At 35.9% G+C, this 21,032-nt stretch overlaps 1 protein-coding gene and 1 long non-coding RNA gene across 2 annotated transcripts in view; both read right to left on the minus strand.

Annotated features, from left to right (window-relative positions):
- Window positions 1-3,619: 3,619 nt before the first annotated feature.
- LOC118495641 lies at window positions 3,620-8,773 on the minus strand. Its single transcript, XR_004898128.1, has 3 exons — window positions 8,663-8,773; window positions 7,944-7,946; window positions 3,620-3,630 (listed from the first exon to the last, which is right to left on the minus strand). It is a non-coding gene; the product is annotated as an uncharacterized LOC118495641 (long non-coding RNA).
- Window positions 8,774-13,051: 4,278 nt separating this feature from the next.
- LOC116050235 (carbamoyl-phosphate synthase [ammonia], mitochondrial-like) overlaps window positions 13,052-21,032 on the minus strand; it is a 32,579-nt gene continuing 24,598 nt past the window's right edge. Inside the window, exons 15-20 of the mRNA XM_036004170.1 lie at window positions 17,914-17,988; window positions 17,694-17,792; window positions 15,447-15,506; window positions 15,139-15,251; window positions 13,667-13,796; window positions 13,052-13,554 (exon numbers count right to left, since the gene is read on the minus strand). Of these exons, the coding sequence (XP_035860063.1) occupies window positions 13,444-13,554; window positions 13,667-13,796; window positions 15,139-15,251; window positions 15,447-15,506; window positions 17,694-17,792; window positions 17,914-17,988 (588 nt within the window). The 3' untranslated portion in view covers window positions 13,052-13,443. The remainder of the gene's footprint in view (window positions 13,555-13,666; window positions 13,797-15,138; window positions 15,252-15,446; window positions 15,507-17,693; window positions 17,793-17,913; window positions 17,989-21,032) is intronic.

The following is a 21,032-nucleotide window of genomic DNA, read 5'->3' on the forward strand; positions in this document are numbered from 1 at the left end:
TTTTATTAAAGTTTGACCAGAGTGTGCCTTTTTGTATGTGTGGTACAGTTTAGATCTGTATACAATACAATAATTTAAAATCTTACCAGGAATTCCTGTTTCTTTTTACCCTAGATACCCTTTTTACCCTAGATCCTCATATTTTTGTTCATCTCTATGCAAGGTCATTGACTGGAGTCATACAGCTTTGATGAAGTGTAAATCTTTCGCTAAACTTAAAATGTTTTAGCTTAATCTTAGCAGAAATATAGATGTTTAGTTGGTTGTCAGTTTGCAGTGATTTCTTTCATTTTCTTTTTCATTTTTCTCATATAGAAACTAAGACCTTGCAGAAAATCAGTTTTTCATAACAGAGTAGGGTTAGATTTAACAACACTGCACTTTAATCAAAGTGGGATTTGCAGACATACTGCTCAAGACAAAGGGGTCTACCTGGGAGTTATTGTCAGCAATGAACACCACAAGCCGCCCTGTTGCTTGGTTACTGTACCTGCAGTGAATCGTGACTCTGATGGCCTTGGGCTGCTGGGGTAGAATTAGCTCATCTGAACAGGATTTGAGACTTTGCTTATACAGAATTTGATATTTTGTGGGTGACAGCCAGTCAAAGGAAATCAAGTGTCATTTTACAATTCTGTCTGACATAACAAAGAATCGTGACTATATTTAGATTTCTCACTAATTATCTCTTTTTCTCTCTCACTCCTGCTCTCACGTCCTTGGCCAAAACCAAAAGCCAAGAAAACTGCAATTATACCCTACAAATTACACTGAACTAAAAACTATTAAAATGTTAACTATAGTGTAAAGATCTAAAGCATTTGGCCCATTTAGCATTTTGTGCCTTCTTATCTGCAGTCAATGGCAAAATAAACTTGATTGATAAACTGTGTGGATTATTAATGGACTATATAGCTGCACAATCTCTCCATGTTTTCCCAATCAATTGTCTAGAGAGTAGTGTAAACTTATGAAGCATTATTGTGGCACAGCATGCAGACATTTTGAGTCAGATTATGCTACAGCATGTGTGGAGGCAACCGCCTGACCCTGCGTGGATGCCCTTGTGCTGTATTTAATACAGTAGCTTCCAGTTTATTGTGTTATGAGGTGAATGATCCAATAAAGGTGTGTGTGTGTGTGTGTGTGTGTGTGTGTGTGTGTGTGTGTGTGAGAGAGTAAACTTTACAATGATGAAGCCCCTAGTGGATTAGACTAGTGCAAACCACTTGCATGTCCACTGACAGAACGTAGCAGTTTGCTGTTTCTTAGGGCTCCTGTATTAGACATAACATCACTACCACTGAGTGGCAGTAATGAGTGTGGAATCTCAAATGAGAAAGAAGCAGTTTTGTCCTCTAGTGGATAAATGGATGCAGCGGATGTTGCTTAATATCCTGCAAAAGCTGAGGCAGAGGAGTGAGGCTGGTAAACTTGTCCAATAGTTGGAGAAAGGTTGCCAAGGATTTGCAGGCAGATCGATATTAGCAGTCTCTGTAGTTGTATGCCTGTAAATGGAACCTGAAGCAGTTATGCTAGCAGGGGCACAAAATAACTTAGACGGTATAGCATTAGCCTTGTATTAGGTGGATAGTGTATTGGAATCAATGTGTTGTTTATTCTTGTGTTCTGTCATTTGCCCCAATGACATGATCATACCCTTGATATGTATGAATTATTTTAATATGCTTTAATAACATTTGAACATGGTTTCATGGATCTGTAAAGGGGGTTAAGAGTAAGGTGTCTATAAAGACAATGGTTCACAGTTGTCAGTTTTACTGGCTATTTCTTATGGTAAATATTGGCAATGCTTCTGATTTGATTGTAGCTATTGAAACATGTACGTTTTTTGCATTTTCATGGATCTACACAGAGGCCCCAGTAATAGAAAGCTAAGCTGTAAAGGTTACTCCACATTTCTGTCAGCTTTAGCTGTTTTAGAGGGTTGTTCTTTTTTTGGAATCTATAAACGCATGCTGTTGGCATTACATACTTTACTGATAGAAACCCTAACACAGATGTTTTTTGATCTTGTACCAAATGGTTCTTTAACTTGGTGCGTAACCGTACACCATCTCTTGTTCCAATGCAGTTGTATTGTGTTGTGTGTAAATGGACATTTTAAATCAGAGGCTCAGGTGTCGGAGGGAAAGCACGCTGATTCTAATGCAAGTCCAGTGCAAACAACACACATGCACACACTGACACACAGGCAGACATGTGAGATGAGACCTCATTGTGTTTCAGTGGATTCTCAGACATTTTTCTTTGGCCGGTGTTAATCCTGCTCCAGTATGATACTTGTTTTGTCTTTTAAATTGTTCGGGATTCCTGGAAGGGTCTGTTTGATCTCTGACATTGTAGGAAAAATCTGCAGAGCATCTGGTAAATGTAAATGGACTGTTCTTATATAGCGCTTTTCTAGTCTTAACGACTACTCAAAGCGCTTTAACATAGTACAGGAACCATTCACCATTCACACACATTCATACACTGTGGCCGAGGCTGCCGTACAAGGTGCCACCTGCTCATCAGATAAACACACACATTTACACTCCGATGGCGCAGCATCGGGGGCAACTTGGGGTTCAGTGTCTTGCCCAAGGACACTTCGACACGGGACTGCAGGGCCAGGGATCGAGCCACTAACCTTCCGATTGGCAGGTGACCGCTCTACCACTGGTCCACAATCCATTTTCTTCAGAGCTTACTAATATTTACAATGCCAGACTTGAATTACCGTAAGAACCCTTTCTTAATTATTAACATTTACAAGCATGCTGGAGGAAAAACAGCAACCAGAGATTTTTTTACCAGAGAACCATTAGTTACAACTTATAAACCCCTTATTAAACAGTGGTACCAAATTGTTAGGTTGCATCAACATTGTTTAATTATTGTGTTTTGGTCTAGAAAACTCCTGACAGATTGAAATTCCTAGCACTAAAATAACTCTTGACCCCATGGGATGGTTAAAAAGAAGGAATTTTTGAAAACCGTATTATGAACATTTCCTCCCAATTAATGCTGCTGTTTTACAAAGGAAACCAAAGGAAATGGAGGGAAGCTTCCATTAGCCCTGCTGGTCAGCCACTCGTTGCCTTTCTTTCTGCCGGTAGTGGAAGAGGCTGGTAGTGTCAAGGTCACCTGCATGGTGAATAGCCTCTGCAAACAGCTTCACCACCTAATATACGCAGAAAAAAAACATTAAGCTGAAGCACATCAACTGAGAGAGACAGACATATGTATGTAAATGTAAGTTTTCCCCAGTCACTAGTAGTTTGACATTCACTGACCTGATGATTAGTGATGAGGGGAACACCGTGGTCCACAGCCATTCTACGGATGAGGAAGTTATCCTTCAGCTGGCGAGTGTTGTTATTGGGCAGGTTGACCACCAGGTCAATATGACCCTCGCTGATGAGTCTATAAAAACAGTATTGGAGGAAACATAACTAGAAAATGCATTTCCTGCAGAAAATGCGTGTGAATGCTGAATAGCTAAACTGGATTAATAGCTTAAATCTGTAACAAGAAGTTGAAGTAGTGAGAAAAGTTGGAAAAGTGGGAATTGTTTTAATTGGTATTCATTTCATTGAAAAAAAATTTGAAAAGCTAATGATAAAGCTAAACTGGATTGCTGGTTAAAATGTGTAAGAAGAAGGTGAAGTAAGAAATGTGGAAAGGTGATAATTGTTTTAATATATCTTGAAAAGTTGAATAATAGCCATATTGTATGAAAGTTGTAGGTGTTACAACAGTGGCACAGCAGTGGCAAGCGAACGTCATATTACTGTTTGTAGTTGCAATTTGACGGTCTGGCGAAAATGCTGCGTCATGCTTACTAATCAGTGGCCATGTTTGTAAACAGAGGAGATCGCTTTGATCTCTGTAATCAGCTAACAACCTATCACCTGTGTCAGACTGCTGCCATTAACGGACACTGAGAGCGACCTGTGAAAAGAGGCTCAGACAGCCTAAACTATAGGTGGCATAAGTGAAATGATCTGATCTTTAGCACCGCAAGTCCTTTGGGAACATATTGATAAAAAATGACTACTACTTTACTACTTACTACTACTTTGACTTTTTTATCACTTTTTTCCATGTACTATACTATGTCTTTTTTATCACTTTTTTCCATGTACTATATTACTATCATATTACTATTGTTACTATGACTTTTTTTCGATTTAGTATACTATGACTTTTTGTCAGTAATAGTAAACTTTTTGTATTTTTTTTTGTGGACATATGACTTTTGTATCACTTTTTTCAACAAATTATACTATGACTTTTTTATCACTTATTTCGACATACTGTACTATCACTGTTTTCGACATACTATACTATCACTTTATCACTTTTTTCAACATACTATACTTTTATATTTATATATATTTTAATATATTATAAAATTTTTATATATATATTTTATATTTACTTTATACTAGACTTTTTTATAATTTTTTTACTGTGAATTTTTATGACTTTTTTTAGACATATTTTACTGACTTTTTTTGATTTACTATACTATGACTTTTTTCGACATACTATACTATGACTTTTGACTTTTTTCGACATACTATACAATGACTTTTTTATGACTTTATTCATCATACTATACTATGACTTTTTTTCGAAATACTATACTATGATTTTTTTTACTTTTTTCGACTAATATACTATGACTTTCATAGTCAGTGACTTTTTATGACTTTTTTTCGACATACTATATTATCACTTTTTTCTTCCTTTTTTCAACAAACTATACTGTGACTTTTTATCACTTATTTCAACATACTATAGTATGACTTTTTTCGATATACTATACCATGACTTTTTTATCACTTTTTTGACATACATAACTATGACTTTTTTGTCACTTATTTCGTCATACTATACTATGACTTTTTTTGATATATTAAATCATGACTTTTTTATCACTTTTTTCTACATACTATGACATTTTTTGACATACTTTACTATGACTTTTTTCGACATACTATACTATGACTTTTTTCGACATAATATACTATGACTTTTTTATGAAGTTTTTCGACATACTATACATTGATTTTTTTTACTTTTTTCGGTATACTATACTATGGCTTTTTTCAACATACTATACTATGACTTTTTTATGACTTTATGTGACATACTATACTATGACGTTTTATGATTCATTTCGACATACTATACTATGACTTTTTTCGACATACTATCTATGACTTTTTTCCAAATACTCTACTATGACTTTTTTCGACATACTATACTATGACTTTTTTCCAAATACTCTACTATGACTTTTTTCGACATACTATACTATGAATTTTTTATGACTTTTTTCAACATACTATACTATGACTTTTTTTCCAAATACTCTACTATGACTTTTTTCAACATAGTATACTATGAATTTTTTTATGACTTTTTTCGACATACTATACTATGACTTTTTTCGAAATACTATACTATGACTTTTTTCGACATAATATTCTATGACATTTTTATGAAGTTTTTCGGCTTTTTTTTTTTTTTTTTTTACTTTTTTCAACATACTATACTATGACTCTTTTATGACTTTATTCGACATATTATACAATGATTTTTTTTTTAACTTTTTTCGACATACTATACTATGACTTTTTCATGAATTATTTGACATACTTTTTTTTTTTTTTTTATGTAACCTTTATTTTACCAGGGAAAAAATCACATTGAGATTAAAATCTCTTTTACAAGTGAGTCCTGTGTATAAGTGTGTTTGTGTGCAAGTGTGTGTGTGTGTGTTTGAAAAGAGAATGAGGGGCCAGAGGAAAGACCCCAGCACTAGGTTGTACGTCGACCAAAATCAATGTCAATATGTAAATGACAATTGCCCACCCTGACCCCCCCTCAACCCTGGCGCGGTTTCTTCTTTTTTCCTACAAACTTATTTTATACAATTATTTTGTTTTACTTTTTTCAACATCTATACCATGGATTTTTATGACTTTTTTCGATATACTATACCATTACTTTTTTCACTTTTTTTGACATACTATAACTATGACCTTTTGTCACTTTTTTCGACATTCTATACTATGACTTTTTCATGACTTTTTTCGACATACTATACTATGACTTTTTTCAACATACTATATTATGACTTTTTTGACATACTATACTATGACTTTTTTTGACATACTATAATATGACTTTTTCTGACTATTTTCAACATACTATACATTGCCTTTTTTGACTTTTTCGAAATACTATAATATGACTTTTTTTCGATATACTATACTATGACTTTTCCATCACTTTTTTCAACATACTATACTTTGACTTTTTGTATCAATTATTTCGACATTCTATAATATGAATTTTTTTCAACATACTATACTATGACTTTTTCGGCATACTATACTATGACTTTTTATCACTTATTTCAACATACTATACTCTGACTTTTTCGATATACTATACTATGACTTTTTTATGACTTTTTTCGACATACTATGCAATGACTTGAATCACTTTTTTCGACATACTATACTTTGACTTTTTTCGACATACTATATTATGACTTTATGATCACTTTTTTCTACATACTATCTATGACTTTTTTATGACTTTTTTCGACATACTATACTATGACTTTTTTATCACTTATTTCGACATTATATTATTACTTTTTTTGACATACTATACTATGACTTTTTTCGACATACTATATTATGACTTTATGATCACTTTTTTCTACATACTATACTATGACTTTTTTATGACTTTTTTCGACATACTATACATGGACTTTTTTGACTTTTTTCGATATACTATACCATGACTTTTCTTCACTTTTTTTGACATAACTATGACTTTTTTGTCACTTATTTCATCATACTATACTATGACATTTTTCGATAATCTATATTATCACTTTTTTATCACTTTTTTTCTACATACTATACTTTGACTTTTTTTGACGTACTATACTTTGAGTTTTTATCACTTATTTGACATACTATAATGACTTTTTTTCGATATACTATACTATGACTTTTCCATCACTATTTTAAACATACTATACTATGACTTTTTTTCGACATACTATACTATGACTTTTTATCACTTATTTCAACAAATTATACTATGACTTTTTTGATATACTATTACTTTTTTATGACTGTTTTCGACATACTATATTATGACTTTATTATCACTTTTTTCTACATACTATACTTTGACATTATGACATACTGTACTATGACTTTTTTCCGATGTATTATAATATGACTTTTTTATGACTTTTTTCGACATACTATAATATGACTTTTTCATGACTTTTTTCCACATACTATACTATGACATTATGACATACTATACTATGACTTTTTTCGATATACTATACTTTGACTTTATCACTTATTTCGACAGACTATACTATGACTTTTTTCAATATACTATGACTTTTTATGACTTTTTTCAACATACTATACTATGATTTTTTCGATACAATATACTATGACTTTTTTATCACTTTTTAAAACATACTTATACTATGATTTTTTTTTATCACTTCTTTAAAACATACTATACTGTGACTTTTTTATCACTTTTTTCGACATACTAAGCTGTGACTTTTTTTCGACATACTATACTATGACTTTTTTCGATATACTATACAATGACTTTTTATCACTGTTTTCGACATACCATGACTTTTTTACTTTTTTCGACATGCTATACTTTGCCATTTTTATCACTTATTTCACCTACTATAATATGACTTTTTTTCCATATAATATACTATGACATTTTTATCACTTTTTTTACATACATGACTATTTTTAATATACTATGTTATGACTTACTTTTTATGCATTTTTTCGATATACCATACTATGATGTTTTCCTCACTTTTTTAGACATACTATACTATGACTTTTCTCGACATACTATATTATGACTTTTTTATGACTTTTTTCAACATATGTCTTTTTCATGAATTTTCCCCACAAACTATACTGGGACTTTTTTTATTACTTTTCCAATATACTATACTTTGACTTTTATTTGACTTCATTCAACATACCTATACTATGACTTTTTGTTTAAAAGAAACCTCAACATATTCCACTTTTGTTTAATACATTATTGGTATTATTCAACATTTCAATGAAATTCATACTAATTAAAACCATTCCCACTTTTCCAACTATTCTCACTACTTCACCTTGTTCTTACGCAATTATGCCAGCAATCCAGTTTAGCTTTGGCAATTTAGCAAGAATTTTCTAGTTATTCTTCTACTTCCGTACATTATTTTGGTTGTCTCTATCTTCTGCATACATTCAGCTTCAAAAACCATTCAAATATTAATATGTTCAGCTCTTTAAGACATGATGGCTCCTCTTCATCTTTTCTGGAAGAAAGCACAGCGTACCAGTTTTTCAAATCGCTGATATGCCCAGATTGTTTTTTTTTAAACACACAAATTATATATTAATATGTTTGAAATGTCTTATGGGGCTCATGGTGAGGTCATTATATTGATCCCATGTATTGTTTTGGCTTTTCTTAGGTTTCTTTGAATGGAGGCTCAACAGTGCTCCTTATATAAAGTGCTCAGTATATAAAGATGTTAATTAACAACCAGGTGTTCTAATTAAACATCAAAGCCAGGGCAAGGCTTGATTACAGCTGAAAGGACCAACTGCTCTTTTCCTATACCATGACACTGCACTTTTCCCCAGATAGAAAATTTACAATGACAGACAGTAATATGAACAATGACACCACATTCAGTTCAATTGAATTCAATTTTATTTATAGTATCAAATCATAATGAGTTATCTCAAGACACTTTACAGATAGAGTAGGTCTAGACCACACTCTATTACAAATTTAATTTACAAAGACCCAACAATTCCAGTAATTCCCCCAAGAGCAAGCATTTACCATAGTGTGACAGTGGTGAGGAAAACTTCCTTTTAGGGAGAAACCTGGGACAGACCCAGGCTCTTGGTAGGCGGTGTCTGACGGTGCCGGTTGGGGGTGTGATGAACAGTGGCAATCATAGTCAAAATAAAGATAATGGAACTATGACTAGAAATAGAAGTTCATGGCGTAGTAGGGCGCTGCAGGGCGTTACAGGGTGTAGCAGGGCGTTGCAGGGCATAGCAGGGTGTAACAAGGGAAAAAAAAAATTGTGGGGCAAAAAAAACAAGAACTCCGGGGAATAAGCTCCCCAGAGCTAAGTTAGTAACAAGCATTTCTGGGACATGGATGCACACAGATGGAAAGAGACAGGAGAGAGGAGCTCAGTGTGTCAAAGGAAGTCCCCCGGCAGTCTAAAACCATAACAGCATAACTAAGAGCTGGTCCAAGGCAAACCTGAGCCAGTTCTATAAGGGTTGCTAGATGAATCTGATGACTATGAAGAGAAGCAGAGAAGAGAAGGGGTGCCATATATTGTGTGTGTGTGTTTGTGTATTTGGAATAATAATGAATAATTTATTACTAATATTATTTAATAATTGCACAGAAGACCAGAAGCCTACACAATAAAAGAGAAATTGTTTTTAAAAGTCTCAGTGTGTTCAGCTCTCAGTACATTTGTAGCTTCCAACTGAATCTTGAAAATTCACTGAATCACTGAAAATTGCTTTATTTTATGTTTCATGTTCGCTTATAGGAGTCGTGTTAAGTTACTGCTGATGAAGACCCAACATTTCCTGATAAAAGCTTTTAAATAAAAAAATAACAGGACTTATATTGTAAAGAATTTATAGTAAATTAAACTGTTTTACACTCGCTGCTTTGACCAGTCAGGCTCACACTGCAAGCTGTGTACACAGTGGTGCTGTGGACAGACCTACAGACCCTGGAATGTTGAGTTCACTTATGGGCTGCCTTTCTGATGTCAAAAGCTAGATGTCACAACATTTTCTTCTGCTGAACCTTCTTATATTGCCCCAACACATAGTCACACATGTATGACAATACATCCAAAACAAATGTAGTTCCGCTCACAGTTCAGTAGGTGGTCCTTAATCTGGCTCAAGACACACACGCGTCCACGCGTTTGAAATGTTATAATAGCAGCACCTTATTACTCAAAATAAAAGTTACTTCAAAGACCATACTTTCATTGAAAGTACATTTCAGTAAACTTCAGGTCATATATAAACTTTCCACACACACACACACACACACACACACACACACACACATTTCTGATTTTCAAAATAATGGCCCAAGCTGGTAACTTCATCATAACATGAAAGCCAGGATTTTCAAAATTAAAGCCTCAACCTTGAATGTATGTTTATAGGCAACAAATCATGGGCCTAGTTTTTCAGTATAAGAGCGTTAGAAAGTAACTACATCCTTGCAGAAAGCTCAGGAACACGCTTGTTTTCAAAATAAAAGCCCCCAACAGCCACTATGTTAACAAAAAACTAGGAATGGACCTACTTTTTCAAATAAGTGCTTTAGTTCAACTGGGGTTATGCCATTGTCTTTATGTACACAATGTCAGGACTTAAGTATGACAGTACCTACAGTATGTCTGACAAAATAACTTCAAGGACCTTACACTTTCATTGAAAGTACCTTTCAGTAAACTTCAGTTCATATATAAAATAAAAATCTGCATTTTCCATGCCTTACTTATTGTTTTTTTTTAACATGCTTGTGATTAATGCATTTCATCTAGCAGCTTTTTCAATGCAATTTCATTCAGCCCCCCTTTTTTCAGGCAATGTATTTCACCTCTCAGCTCTTTAGGGTGATGCTTTTTGGTTCTATGTTATGGATGTCTGATAATAATACAAAGTATTTCTTCTTTCAGCCTTTTTAGTCAGTTCATTTGAGATTCCACTTTTGATAGTATTACAGTTTAGCTTTTTAGCAATGTATTTCAACTCTTAGAATATATATATATATATATATATATATATATATGAAACGCATTTTCTAGTTTTTAATTAACCTCTTGTACCAAACTGTTCTTTAACTTAGTGCGTAAAAGTACACCATCTCTTGTTCCAATGCAGTTGTATTGTGTTGTGTGTGAATGCACTTTTTAAATCAGGTGTCGGAGGGAAAGCATGCCGACTGTCCAGTGCAAACACAAACATGCACACAATGACACACAGGCAGACGTGAGATAAGACCTCATTGTGTTTCAGTGGATTCTTATACAACACAAACATCAAGAGATAACCATGAAGAGAAACAACATGTAAGAGTGGGGGATTATTGCTATACAGTGTATAGTTAAATGCACTTGTGATTCAGTTTGAAACATACAGTATATACACATAACTCCAAATATATAAACAGATTGCTTGTCATTAACTTCAAACTTTAAGGCTTGGGGTTGAAAAATAAAAGTTCCTTCTTATCAAAAATGACCTTCATTACAGCTACCATATCTACAGCTCTTTAAAAGTCATGCATATAGTACATGTCTACTATATAATACATTTCCACATCATTTGAAGTCTAAAACAAAAATGAATGGGACCAAATTAATAAAATGGAATCTGGCCAAACCACTGGTAATACAATGAGCACAGGAAGAAGTTGGAAACATGTCATTGCATCACATTCACAGAGCCCCCAAAAATAAAAATAAAATGTTCATAAAAAGAAAAAGAAAGAGAACCCACTAACACACCAGCAACACTGCTCTTATGGATTTAAATCAGTGAAATGGTACCGCATTGTAATAATTATGTTATATAAATAACACGATTTATAAGGGGGTTAGAGGTTATAACTATTTATTAATAATATTTCATTCAATGCTTTATGGCTTACTTATAACCCATTAATAGGAACGTTTGGATTGGCAGGTTATGAAACTTTTCTTTGGCTGGTGTTAATCCTCCTCCAATATGACACTTGTTTTGTCTCTACAGTTTTTTGTGATTGCTAAACGACAGCGGGCACAACTGGAGCTACATGTGGACAACTAACTACAGTCTGCACAGTGGCAGTTCATGTGGACCAAACTCTAGTTTGTTTTTCATTGCTTGAACACAGCTTTCAAAACTCTACACATGTATCTCATAGCTTTAACCACAACCTGCACAACACTGTGGATTTACAGCATTTTGTTCAAATGCTAACACACTGCTGTCAAAACTGTTAACCACACATTCAAAACAGAATGAATTTCAGCCCGGTGCATTTCAAACAGTGCTAATTGCAATTTCAGTTGAAAGCTGAAGCAAGTGTCTTGTTTTAGACTTGATAGTGAATACATGGAAAGCTCAGAGATTTTTTTTTTTGGAAATAAAGAAACACCAAATAAGAATGAAACAGTTATACACTGTACTGTTAGAGAGAAACAGTGAACAGGTAAAAGAGCAAATATACCAATATGTCAGTAAGATGTCTGAGGTTACATACACAGCTATAAAAACATGAAAAACACTACCTTTACTACTGTAAAAGTGCACACTTACTGTTTTTCAGAAAGTAATGGGGGTGGAAGCAATGCAAACACTACATTCATTTGTATTTATAGATGATGCAGGTGCATGGCAAGCCAGGACATCCAATGTTCTTTGTTATCAAGTACCTAGTTTGTAACTTTTTCCCAGTAATTACATAAATTACAACAGAAAAAATATAATTAGAATCACTCTTTTCTTTAAAGAATTGATTGATTAGTGTGAAGTCACTTAAATTATTCAAACTGTAAAGATGAAAAGTTTCTTATTTCTGTATTGGTGTTTGATGCTAGTGTTTTTACTCAGTGTGTTCTGAGTGACAGTGTGTGTTGTCTCAGTGAGGATTGTTCATAGTGTTTGGCTGCTCTGAGCCTGTTTTGAGACGTGTGAAGAGTTGTGTTGCTTGGAATGAGTTTTGCAGGTGATGTGAACTGTTTAACTCAGGTGACTGTTGGTAATGCAGACTGTAGTTAGTTTTACTCATGTGGCTTCAGTTGTGACCACTGTCGTTTAGCAATAAAAAAAAAACTAAGTTGTTCAGGTTTCCTGGAAGGGTCTGTTTGACCTCTGACCTTGTAGGAAAAATCTGCAGAGCATCTGGTCCACAATCCATTTTCTTCAGAGCTTACTAATATTTACAATGCCAGACTTGAATTACCGTAAGAACCCTTTCTTAATTATTAACATTTACAAGCATGCTGGAGGATAAACACCAACCAGAGATTTTACCAGAGAACCATTAGTTACAACTTATAAACCCCTTATTAAACAGTGGTACCAAATTGTTAGGTTGCATCAACATTGTTTAATTATTGTGTTTTGGTTTAGAAAACTCCTGACAGATTGAAATTCCTAGCACTAAAATAACTCTTGACCCCATGGGATGGTTAAAAAGAAGGAATTTTTGAAAACCGTATTATGAACATTTCCTCCCAATTAATGCTGCTGTTTTACAAAGGAAACCAAAGGAAATGGAGGGAAGCTTCCATTAGCCCTGCTGGTCAGCCACTCGTTGCCTTTCTTTCTGCCGGTAGTGGAAGAGGCTGGTAGTGTCAAGGTCACCTGCATGGTGAATAGCCTCTGCAAACAGCTTCACCACCTAATATACGCAGAAAAAAAACATTAAGCTGAAGCACATCAACTGAGAGAGACAGACATATGTATGTAAATGTAAGTTTTCCCCAGTCACTAGTAGTTTGACATTCACTGACCTGATGATTAGTGATGAGGGGAACACCGTGGTCCACAGCCATTCTACGGATGAGGAAGTTATCCTTCAGCTGGCGAGTGTTGTTATTGGGCAGGTTGACCACCAGGTCAATATGACCCTCGCTGATGAGTCTATAAAAACAGTGTCGGAGACAACATAATTAAACAAATGTCATATTGCACACTAAAAAATAAATAAGTTTCCTGTAATTACAGTTTGTATTGTTGATCCCCTTGAAAATCAACCCCTAAATCTTTACAGCTGTTAGCCACTTTCAGCGCATTGATTTGCTTCTGTAGTCCACACCATTGTGCCCCGATGGCTCTCACTGAAGCCCTTATATAAAACTGTTAACTGGTTCCGTCAAAATAGCTTAGACAAGCTGATTGTATGCGACCTGCCCAGCAAAAAATGACACAGAGCAACTAGTGACTAGCAACACATAACTTAACAAAAAAAAGAAGAAAAATACATATAGGATAATTAACCTAATATTACCCCCTATTTTAGCAGTGGTTGAAATAATTGAGTTTACCTCTTGAATATAATACTTATAGCATCTCTCTCTTTCCGTCTCTCACTCACACACACACACACACACACACACACACATACACACACAGTAAAGCCCTGGCTGTGTTGCTTTTTTCATTTGAAGGCCTTTGACAGACAGCATTGAATGAGGGCTGAATTCTAAAAGAAAATATGGAGGACAGACAACGGTAACAACAAAGGTCATGTTCCTTTCTATAAAGAGTTGGCCTCTATGCAACCTCACACACAGCTGATGCCTGCCAGCCCTATGTGTATCTGTCTGTGTTGTTTTGGTCTAGACCTATTAAATTCCCTTTACAGCCTCTTCTTCACAAGCTAATTCCCAAACATATGGTCCAGACGGCTTCATTGTAGTAGGATCACAACTTGTTTGTGGAATCATTACCTGAAAATGGCAGTCAGCCTGCTACAATTATTCTATGTTGCTAGAACAAAAAATGTTGTTCTTTTGACACCTGAACAATGACTGGAATAAATGCAGTTAGCTTCACTTTAAGTGCAATCAACTAAAATTAGTTTGAATGATAAAGTACAAGGTATATGTTTGCTTTATTGGTGGCCATGTGCAAATGCAAACCAAGATGCTTCAGCTACTTTTCTCATTTCCACAAACTTGACTTGACATTTCTCTGACAAGACTTTCCTCATCATTCCTATTCAAGCCCTAATTCTGGCTAATGCACTTTGGACGTCTGCTACATCTTCTTTGTTCTCATCAGCATATGACAGAGATAATGAAGGGGCTATGCCCTTAGATCTTAAGGCAGTTTTACAATTTATGTATTAAGCACTGCCTCAGGAAACCATAAGCATGGCTTAGCCTCAGAGTTTCACATTAGCTGGGTTTGTTTTCCATGTTTCCTTGAATGTGTCAAAAGAATTAAAACATAAATTTATTGTTCAAAAGTATTTCCCAACCTCTTAATACTGGGCAAACTGCTGTCTCCTCTCTTATCAGAAGGCCAGGCAACTGGAGTGGCAGGCACATCATTGGCCCACAGCCAGGCAGAAGTGGCTTCAGTAGCATAGAGCTGGAGGACAGAAATAAGGCAACATTACATCATATACAGAATGTCATAAACAATATTGAGGGGATTAATGTAAATCTTTTAATAAGGAGGAGAAGCAAAAGAAGCAGGAAACTCCATCAAAAAGAGTTGAAAATCTGATTTTCAATGAGAAGTCTGGTCTGTAGTGTTTAAGACATACAAGCTTTCAACACTCACCTTGAATCCTTCCTCTTTCAGCTGATGGGCTGTAGCCAGGAAATTGGGTCGGAACGAATGCTGGATAGGAGGGAAGCAGAAAGAAACAAAAAGCAGGATTAGAAACACAGAAGAAAGAAGTGCTTTTCATGTTGTTTTCTCTGTTTATCCAAAATGGTAGTAGGAATTGTAGGAGAAAAAGTCCATCACGTACAGTTTGTCTATTTAGTTTTAAATGTCCCCTCATCTCTTGGTCCCCTTTTCAAACCAGTAGTCATTTTGTGCAATGGTCAGACCCCTTTACTTGCCGTACATACTGTATATCTAGTAAATCTTATCAACAGGTTCCCAAACAGAGTATGAGCAATATGGAGTGCTATGGAGCAGCTTTTTCAATGGTGGACTGTCTATAAAAACATACATAATTAAACTATGTCCAATTTGATACATTTGCACATACACATGTTTTATATTTGTCACACAACCAACACAGGATGTAAAGAAATAATAAAAAAAATATCATTTTGTAATTTATGTTATATTGCATTTATGTTGTTAGACATCAACTTCAAATGACCCACTTAATAAATTCCACCAAACATACTGAAAGTGCTGAAAACTCCTTTGTGAGTTTTTGCTGCTGATTTGCAACTCATTATGCTCAAACTGGGTGCCCTTCAGCTAAGTAAACAATATGCTTGCTAAAATTACTACCGTCTCACCAAAACCACTATGAAATAATATGATATTCTTTGTATATTCTGCAGCCTACCTTACTATGTCTGTGTTATATGACACATTGCACGTCGGTATGATGTATTAAGTGTGTGCTATGAGCATAAATTAACTTCCGTTAAATGATGCAACCAATGTGTGTTGCACGAAATACCTGCATTAACAGATTTGTTCGGCCAGTTAGGAGCTGCGGCATAATAGGGCAGTTGAAACCAGCCGAAAAACAAAACTGACTTATTACTTTTTAAGTTGATACGGTTAACTTGTTGGCAAACAGTTGCTAATTTAGAACTGTAGCATTCGTTTGGAGTCGTATTTCTGGTTACCTAACAAATGCAAGTCCGATATTCACACTCCTTTTAGCTGTTGTCTTTTTTTTTTTGTTACTTTCTACGAGCTCTTTTTGGGAAATATCTGTCTCTTTAGCTGCTAAATGTTCCACCAGCAAGTTGCTAACTTTGCCCATCTGCAGTTTGGTGCTGCGCAGTGAGCAGCTCATTGCTGTTGGAAATGAGGTTGATGAAAGTGGTGAGACTGAACCCAAACAATTAGCTGAAAGACTAAGAAAAGCACTTTTGAGCTGAGGGGGACTGCAGTCGACCAATAATTTTCTGAGTTTCCCCCTTTCACATCATTGTTGGCATCTAATCCATTGTTAATATATAAATATTGATGATTGCGTCCCAAAATTGCAAAATGAATGCGAGACTGTTTTAATCCTCCTACCACAAACTTTCTCAAAACTATTGGAGGTAAATAACATCTGTGTGTAAAGTGTTGCTGCTTGTCAGCCTTGTTGGTGCATATGTGACCCCAGGTATGTGGACCTGTTCCCCAAGAGCACCAATTATACAGCTAGTGTTGTGAGAGTTTTGTTAACGCTGCATTAGTCAGACTCGCAGTTTGGCAACCTAGGGTGGCAGCACGACTTAATTACCACAACCCATGTGACGTGGTGTCATTAAAAAATACAGTGCTCTGCAGCTGAGGATTTAAAAAAGGATTGAGAGAGGTTTCTGCGGCAAGTTTATCCAGAAATGGTTATTGCACTTAGTTGATGAGATCAACACTTTTTGTTCAGCATTTAGCTAGTTAAGTCATTTTGTGAGATGTTTCTCATCACTGTGGGATATTTTATATTGAGGATTATTGTTTGTTTGGATACTTATTGAGATTTATGTTTGGGTAGTATCTCTTATTCATTGTGGTATAACACCATCAGATTTACTCATCTGAGGGGCATCACCAGTTCTGCTCACTGATAGTTCAACCTCTCTGGGTCATTCACACACAATGCCACTTGGTTGCTGTTGTCTTTTAGTTGCATGAGAGTTGTTAGCGTTGCATGATTTAAGGTGTGATTAAGTGTGAAACCAACTAGAGAGTGCCAAGTTGGCATTGTAAGAAGCTGATAGCCTAAAAGATGTATACCACCTGTTCAGAAAGCCCTTTGTATTTGGTGTCTTGTGGGCAGGAGCCACCAAAAGGAAACACAAACAGGAGGCAAAGACTTCCAGATGGCTGTCGTCTTACCTGAATCCCAATCAAGATGCCCTTCTGCGGTAGCTTAAAGCCTGTGGAGAGCATAGCCTTCAGGAAGGCTGAATAAATGTTTGGTCCAAAACAAGCTACCTGCAATCAAAAACAACAATTGAAGCACACATGAGTAACTAATGACAAAAAAGACTATGTATTGAAAATAAATATGTATTTTTTACAGTCTATGGGTTGTGTACGTCTCAAAGGGGCTTACTTCTCCAGTGGAGGCCATCTCACAGCGAAGCACAGGGTCTGCATCCCTCAGCCGTGGCCAGGAGAACATGGGTGCCTGGAGGAAGAAGGGAGAGATTTGTTTCAACATGCTTTTTTTTCTTTGTAAATGTCCTTTTTTTTTAGCTGTAACCAATAGTTACAAGTCACTGTCATTTGGTCAGTTGAATCCCTTTACCAAAAAGGCAGTTCTAATGACAGTAACCATTGGCTATGACTGTTGCTTAAATACACATTTCTGTTAATTAACCATGATAAAAAAAAAACTAATAACTATTACAAAGGTGGCATAATCCCCCACATAAATGGCATCAGCCCATTGGAATAATTTAAGGTATTTACACTGCTGCCACCTACAGTTGAAAAAGATATTGCAATCCATTTAAAGTAAAAGGTGAATGCGCCTGTGGCAGTTGCATAATATGCTTATGGCAATTAATGTCTGTTTGATGAATACAAACTAAAATACTATTTAACATTTTTGTGTCATGCAAACCACCACTTTTGCTTCAACTATGAAACATTAGGGGCATATCAGAGAAAAGAGGGGAGAGGTATGGTAACACAGTTAAAGCAATTAGTGCTACAACTGCTGGTGAAGATGGAGTAAAGGGAAAATCTGATAAGAAAGGAGGCTTCTCAAACTGTAGGCAACGGGTTGCTTTAACAGCCTGTTTGACATGCTGTCTCCACACTGAGAAGAAGTAGGTGGCCTGAGTGATAGAGCAACAGCAGGGTGAGCCAGAAGAGGAGAGGGGGTGTGGAGGAGAAAAGAGAACAGGAAAAAAGACAGAAAGGACAGGAGAGGAAGAGAAGACTAAATGACAAGTGACGAGGGTAAATGAGAAGACCTCAGAGAAGAAAAGATGGAATAAAAGGAGGGAACAAAATTAATTAATGTTAAGACAGGAGAGATAAACTTCACAATTAAAGGAAGATGAAAAGAATGGAATTGGGAAAGAGAATAAAATGAAAAGAGGGAAAGGAAAAGATAAAATTATACATTTTAAAAGAGGAGACGGGGAGGAGAGTGATTGAAAGGGAAGTGTAGGAACAAGAGCCGAAGACAGTAGTTTCTCGTTATTGTATTACAGACAAATTAAGAATAGTGGGGCACCAAGTGGGAAGCCATTCTTATTTCTCCATTTAAAAGCAGACAACCCTCATTACCTTGAAGAGAGAGAGGTGGTGTGCCGTTGTGTGGTTCATGCATATGCATATGCACACACACACACACACACACACACACACACACACGTACAGGCAAGGGCCACTAGGGGGGAGTCATCCTTGAAGCAGGCTATCTAATCAGCTGAATGTAATGTTAGCATACTAATGTAAGAAGGGACGAAGAGAAGTGAATGCAGACAAGGAACCAGCATTGCTTATCATGGCTTTGTTCAAGGAGTCAGAGAGAGTGAAGTATGCATAGATAAAATGGCAGAATGTAACCAAGAAAGAAAATGAAATGGAGGGAGAGAAACACATACATAGAGGGAATAATAGTGAGAGCAAACTTTTAATAATAACAATAAAAGAGACACAAAACTACAATAAAAAGAGCAGAATTTGTGAAATACAGAAAATGTGTGCCACAAAGACATTTACTTGTGGGCCAGAACAGTGGATTTGTACATAATTCCAATAAAGAAGGGGCCATTTTACCCACCATACCAACTGTAGAACCAAATCTACAGCAAACACTTAAAACTGTGAAGCAAGTGGAAAAACTAACCACTAACAATAGCTGTTAGAAAGACAGATTTAAATTGTCTGAAAATGAGAAACCGTACACAAGCTTTCATGAACAGAATAATGAAAACCTCAGGGTCTCAGTTATAATGGTGTATCTCTGGGACAGAATGTATGTGACTGTCACACAATAACCAAGGCTATGTAACCACAGCATCCTACCAGCACACACACAAACACTGCTTCCCCATCGCTCTATACCACACCGACTGCTCACTCCTGAGAGACAGAATTGTGAAGCTCCACAACATGAACAATATTATCTTGGGGTACCAGCTGAAGTAAATGAATAAAGTAACACATTTCCACATAGCATTGTTGCTCACTATGGGCCTTGTTAGACGCCGAAGTGGCACCTGTGTAAATGTCTTTATCTTTGCAGCTGAATGGAAAATTAACAACTACATTTGTACTTACAGATTTTTGAAAAACAATTTCCACATTTTTACTGATGATGGATATTTTGATATGCTAACAAAACAACTAGAAAGGCTCAATTTTCTGAAAACTCACCTGGAATCGGTGTGCTAAGGAGAGCTAAATGGTTGGTATTGTAGGGCATTACCAGGGGTTTGGTAGGGCTTTCGTAGGTCATGACTACGACATTGCTGGGTGATTACTGGTAGGTTTCTAGATGGTCAATGCTACGTGTTTGCTAGTATTTCTGGTGTGAATTCCAGGGTGAACTTTAAATAGCTAGAAGATAGGTATGCGTGGGTACTAGGTAGTTGCTAGGGTGCCTCAGGTAGGTTCTTTTGGCATTGCTAAGGTGTTGCAAGTGGGTGCTAGGGTACCTGGGGTGGTGCATTAGCATTACTAGTTGGTGCTAGGTTTAAGTGTTGATGCTAAGGAAGTTGGTGTTGTTGCTTTGGTGATTCTAGGTGGTTGTTAGGGTGTAGGTGTTTGGTGTTTTAAGCCCCCAACGTCGCCTTCCAGGCAGCGCGGCAATGGTTATGTTTAGGGTTAAGGTTAGGTTAGCTACCCGGACCTCGACGTTGGAGACTTAAAACACCATCGAGGTAGGGTGTAATGCCTGGATTCAACAAAATGTCTTTTTGTTCAGAAAACCATTTAAAGTGGCTAAAGTGGCTGACTTTACCATTAACATCCCCACTGTACAGTAGCTGTTTGAAAGTCAGACAAAAAGGATACAACTTCAACCAATCCCTCAAAAAGTTTAAAAGATGTCAAAAACACTTATGTGGTATTAACATGACCTTTTTCTAGAGTAATTGGGCTTAGAATGCATCTATTTCAGAAGTCACCATAATGTCTTGCATGCCACGCTCAAGGGGACAACACATGCAACAGTTGGAAGTTATTTTACTTTAGACAATAAGTGTGCACTGG

The sequence above is a fragment of the Sander lucioperca genome, chromosome 8 (genome assembly GCF_008315115.2).
Source record: "Sander lucioperca isolate FBNREF2018 chromosome 8, SLUC_FBN_1.2, whole genome shotgun sequence".
Lineage (NCBI taxonomy): Eukaryota > Metazoa > Chordata > Actinopteri > Perciformes > Percidae > Sander > Sander lucioperca.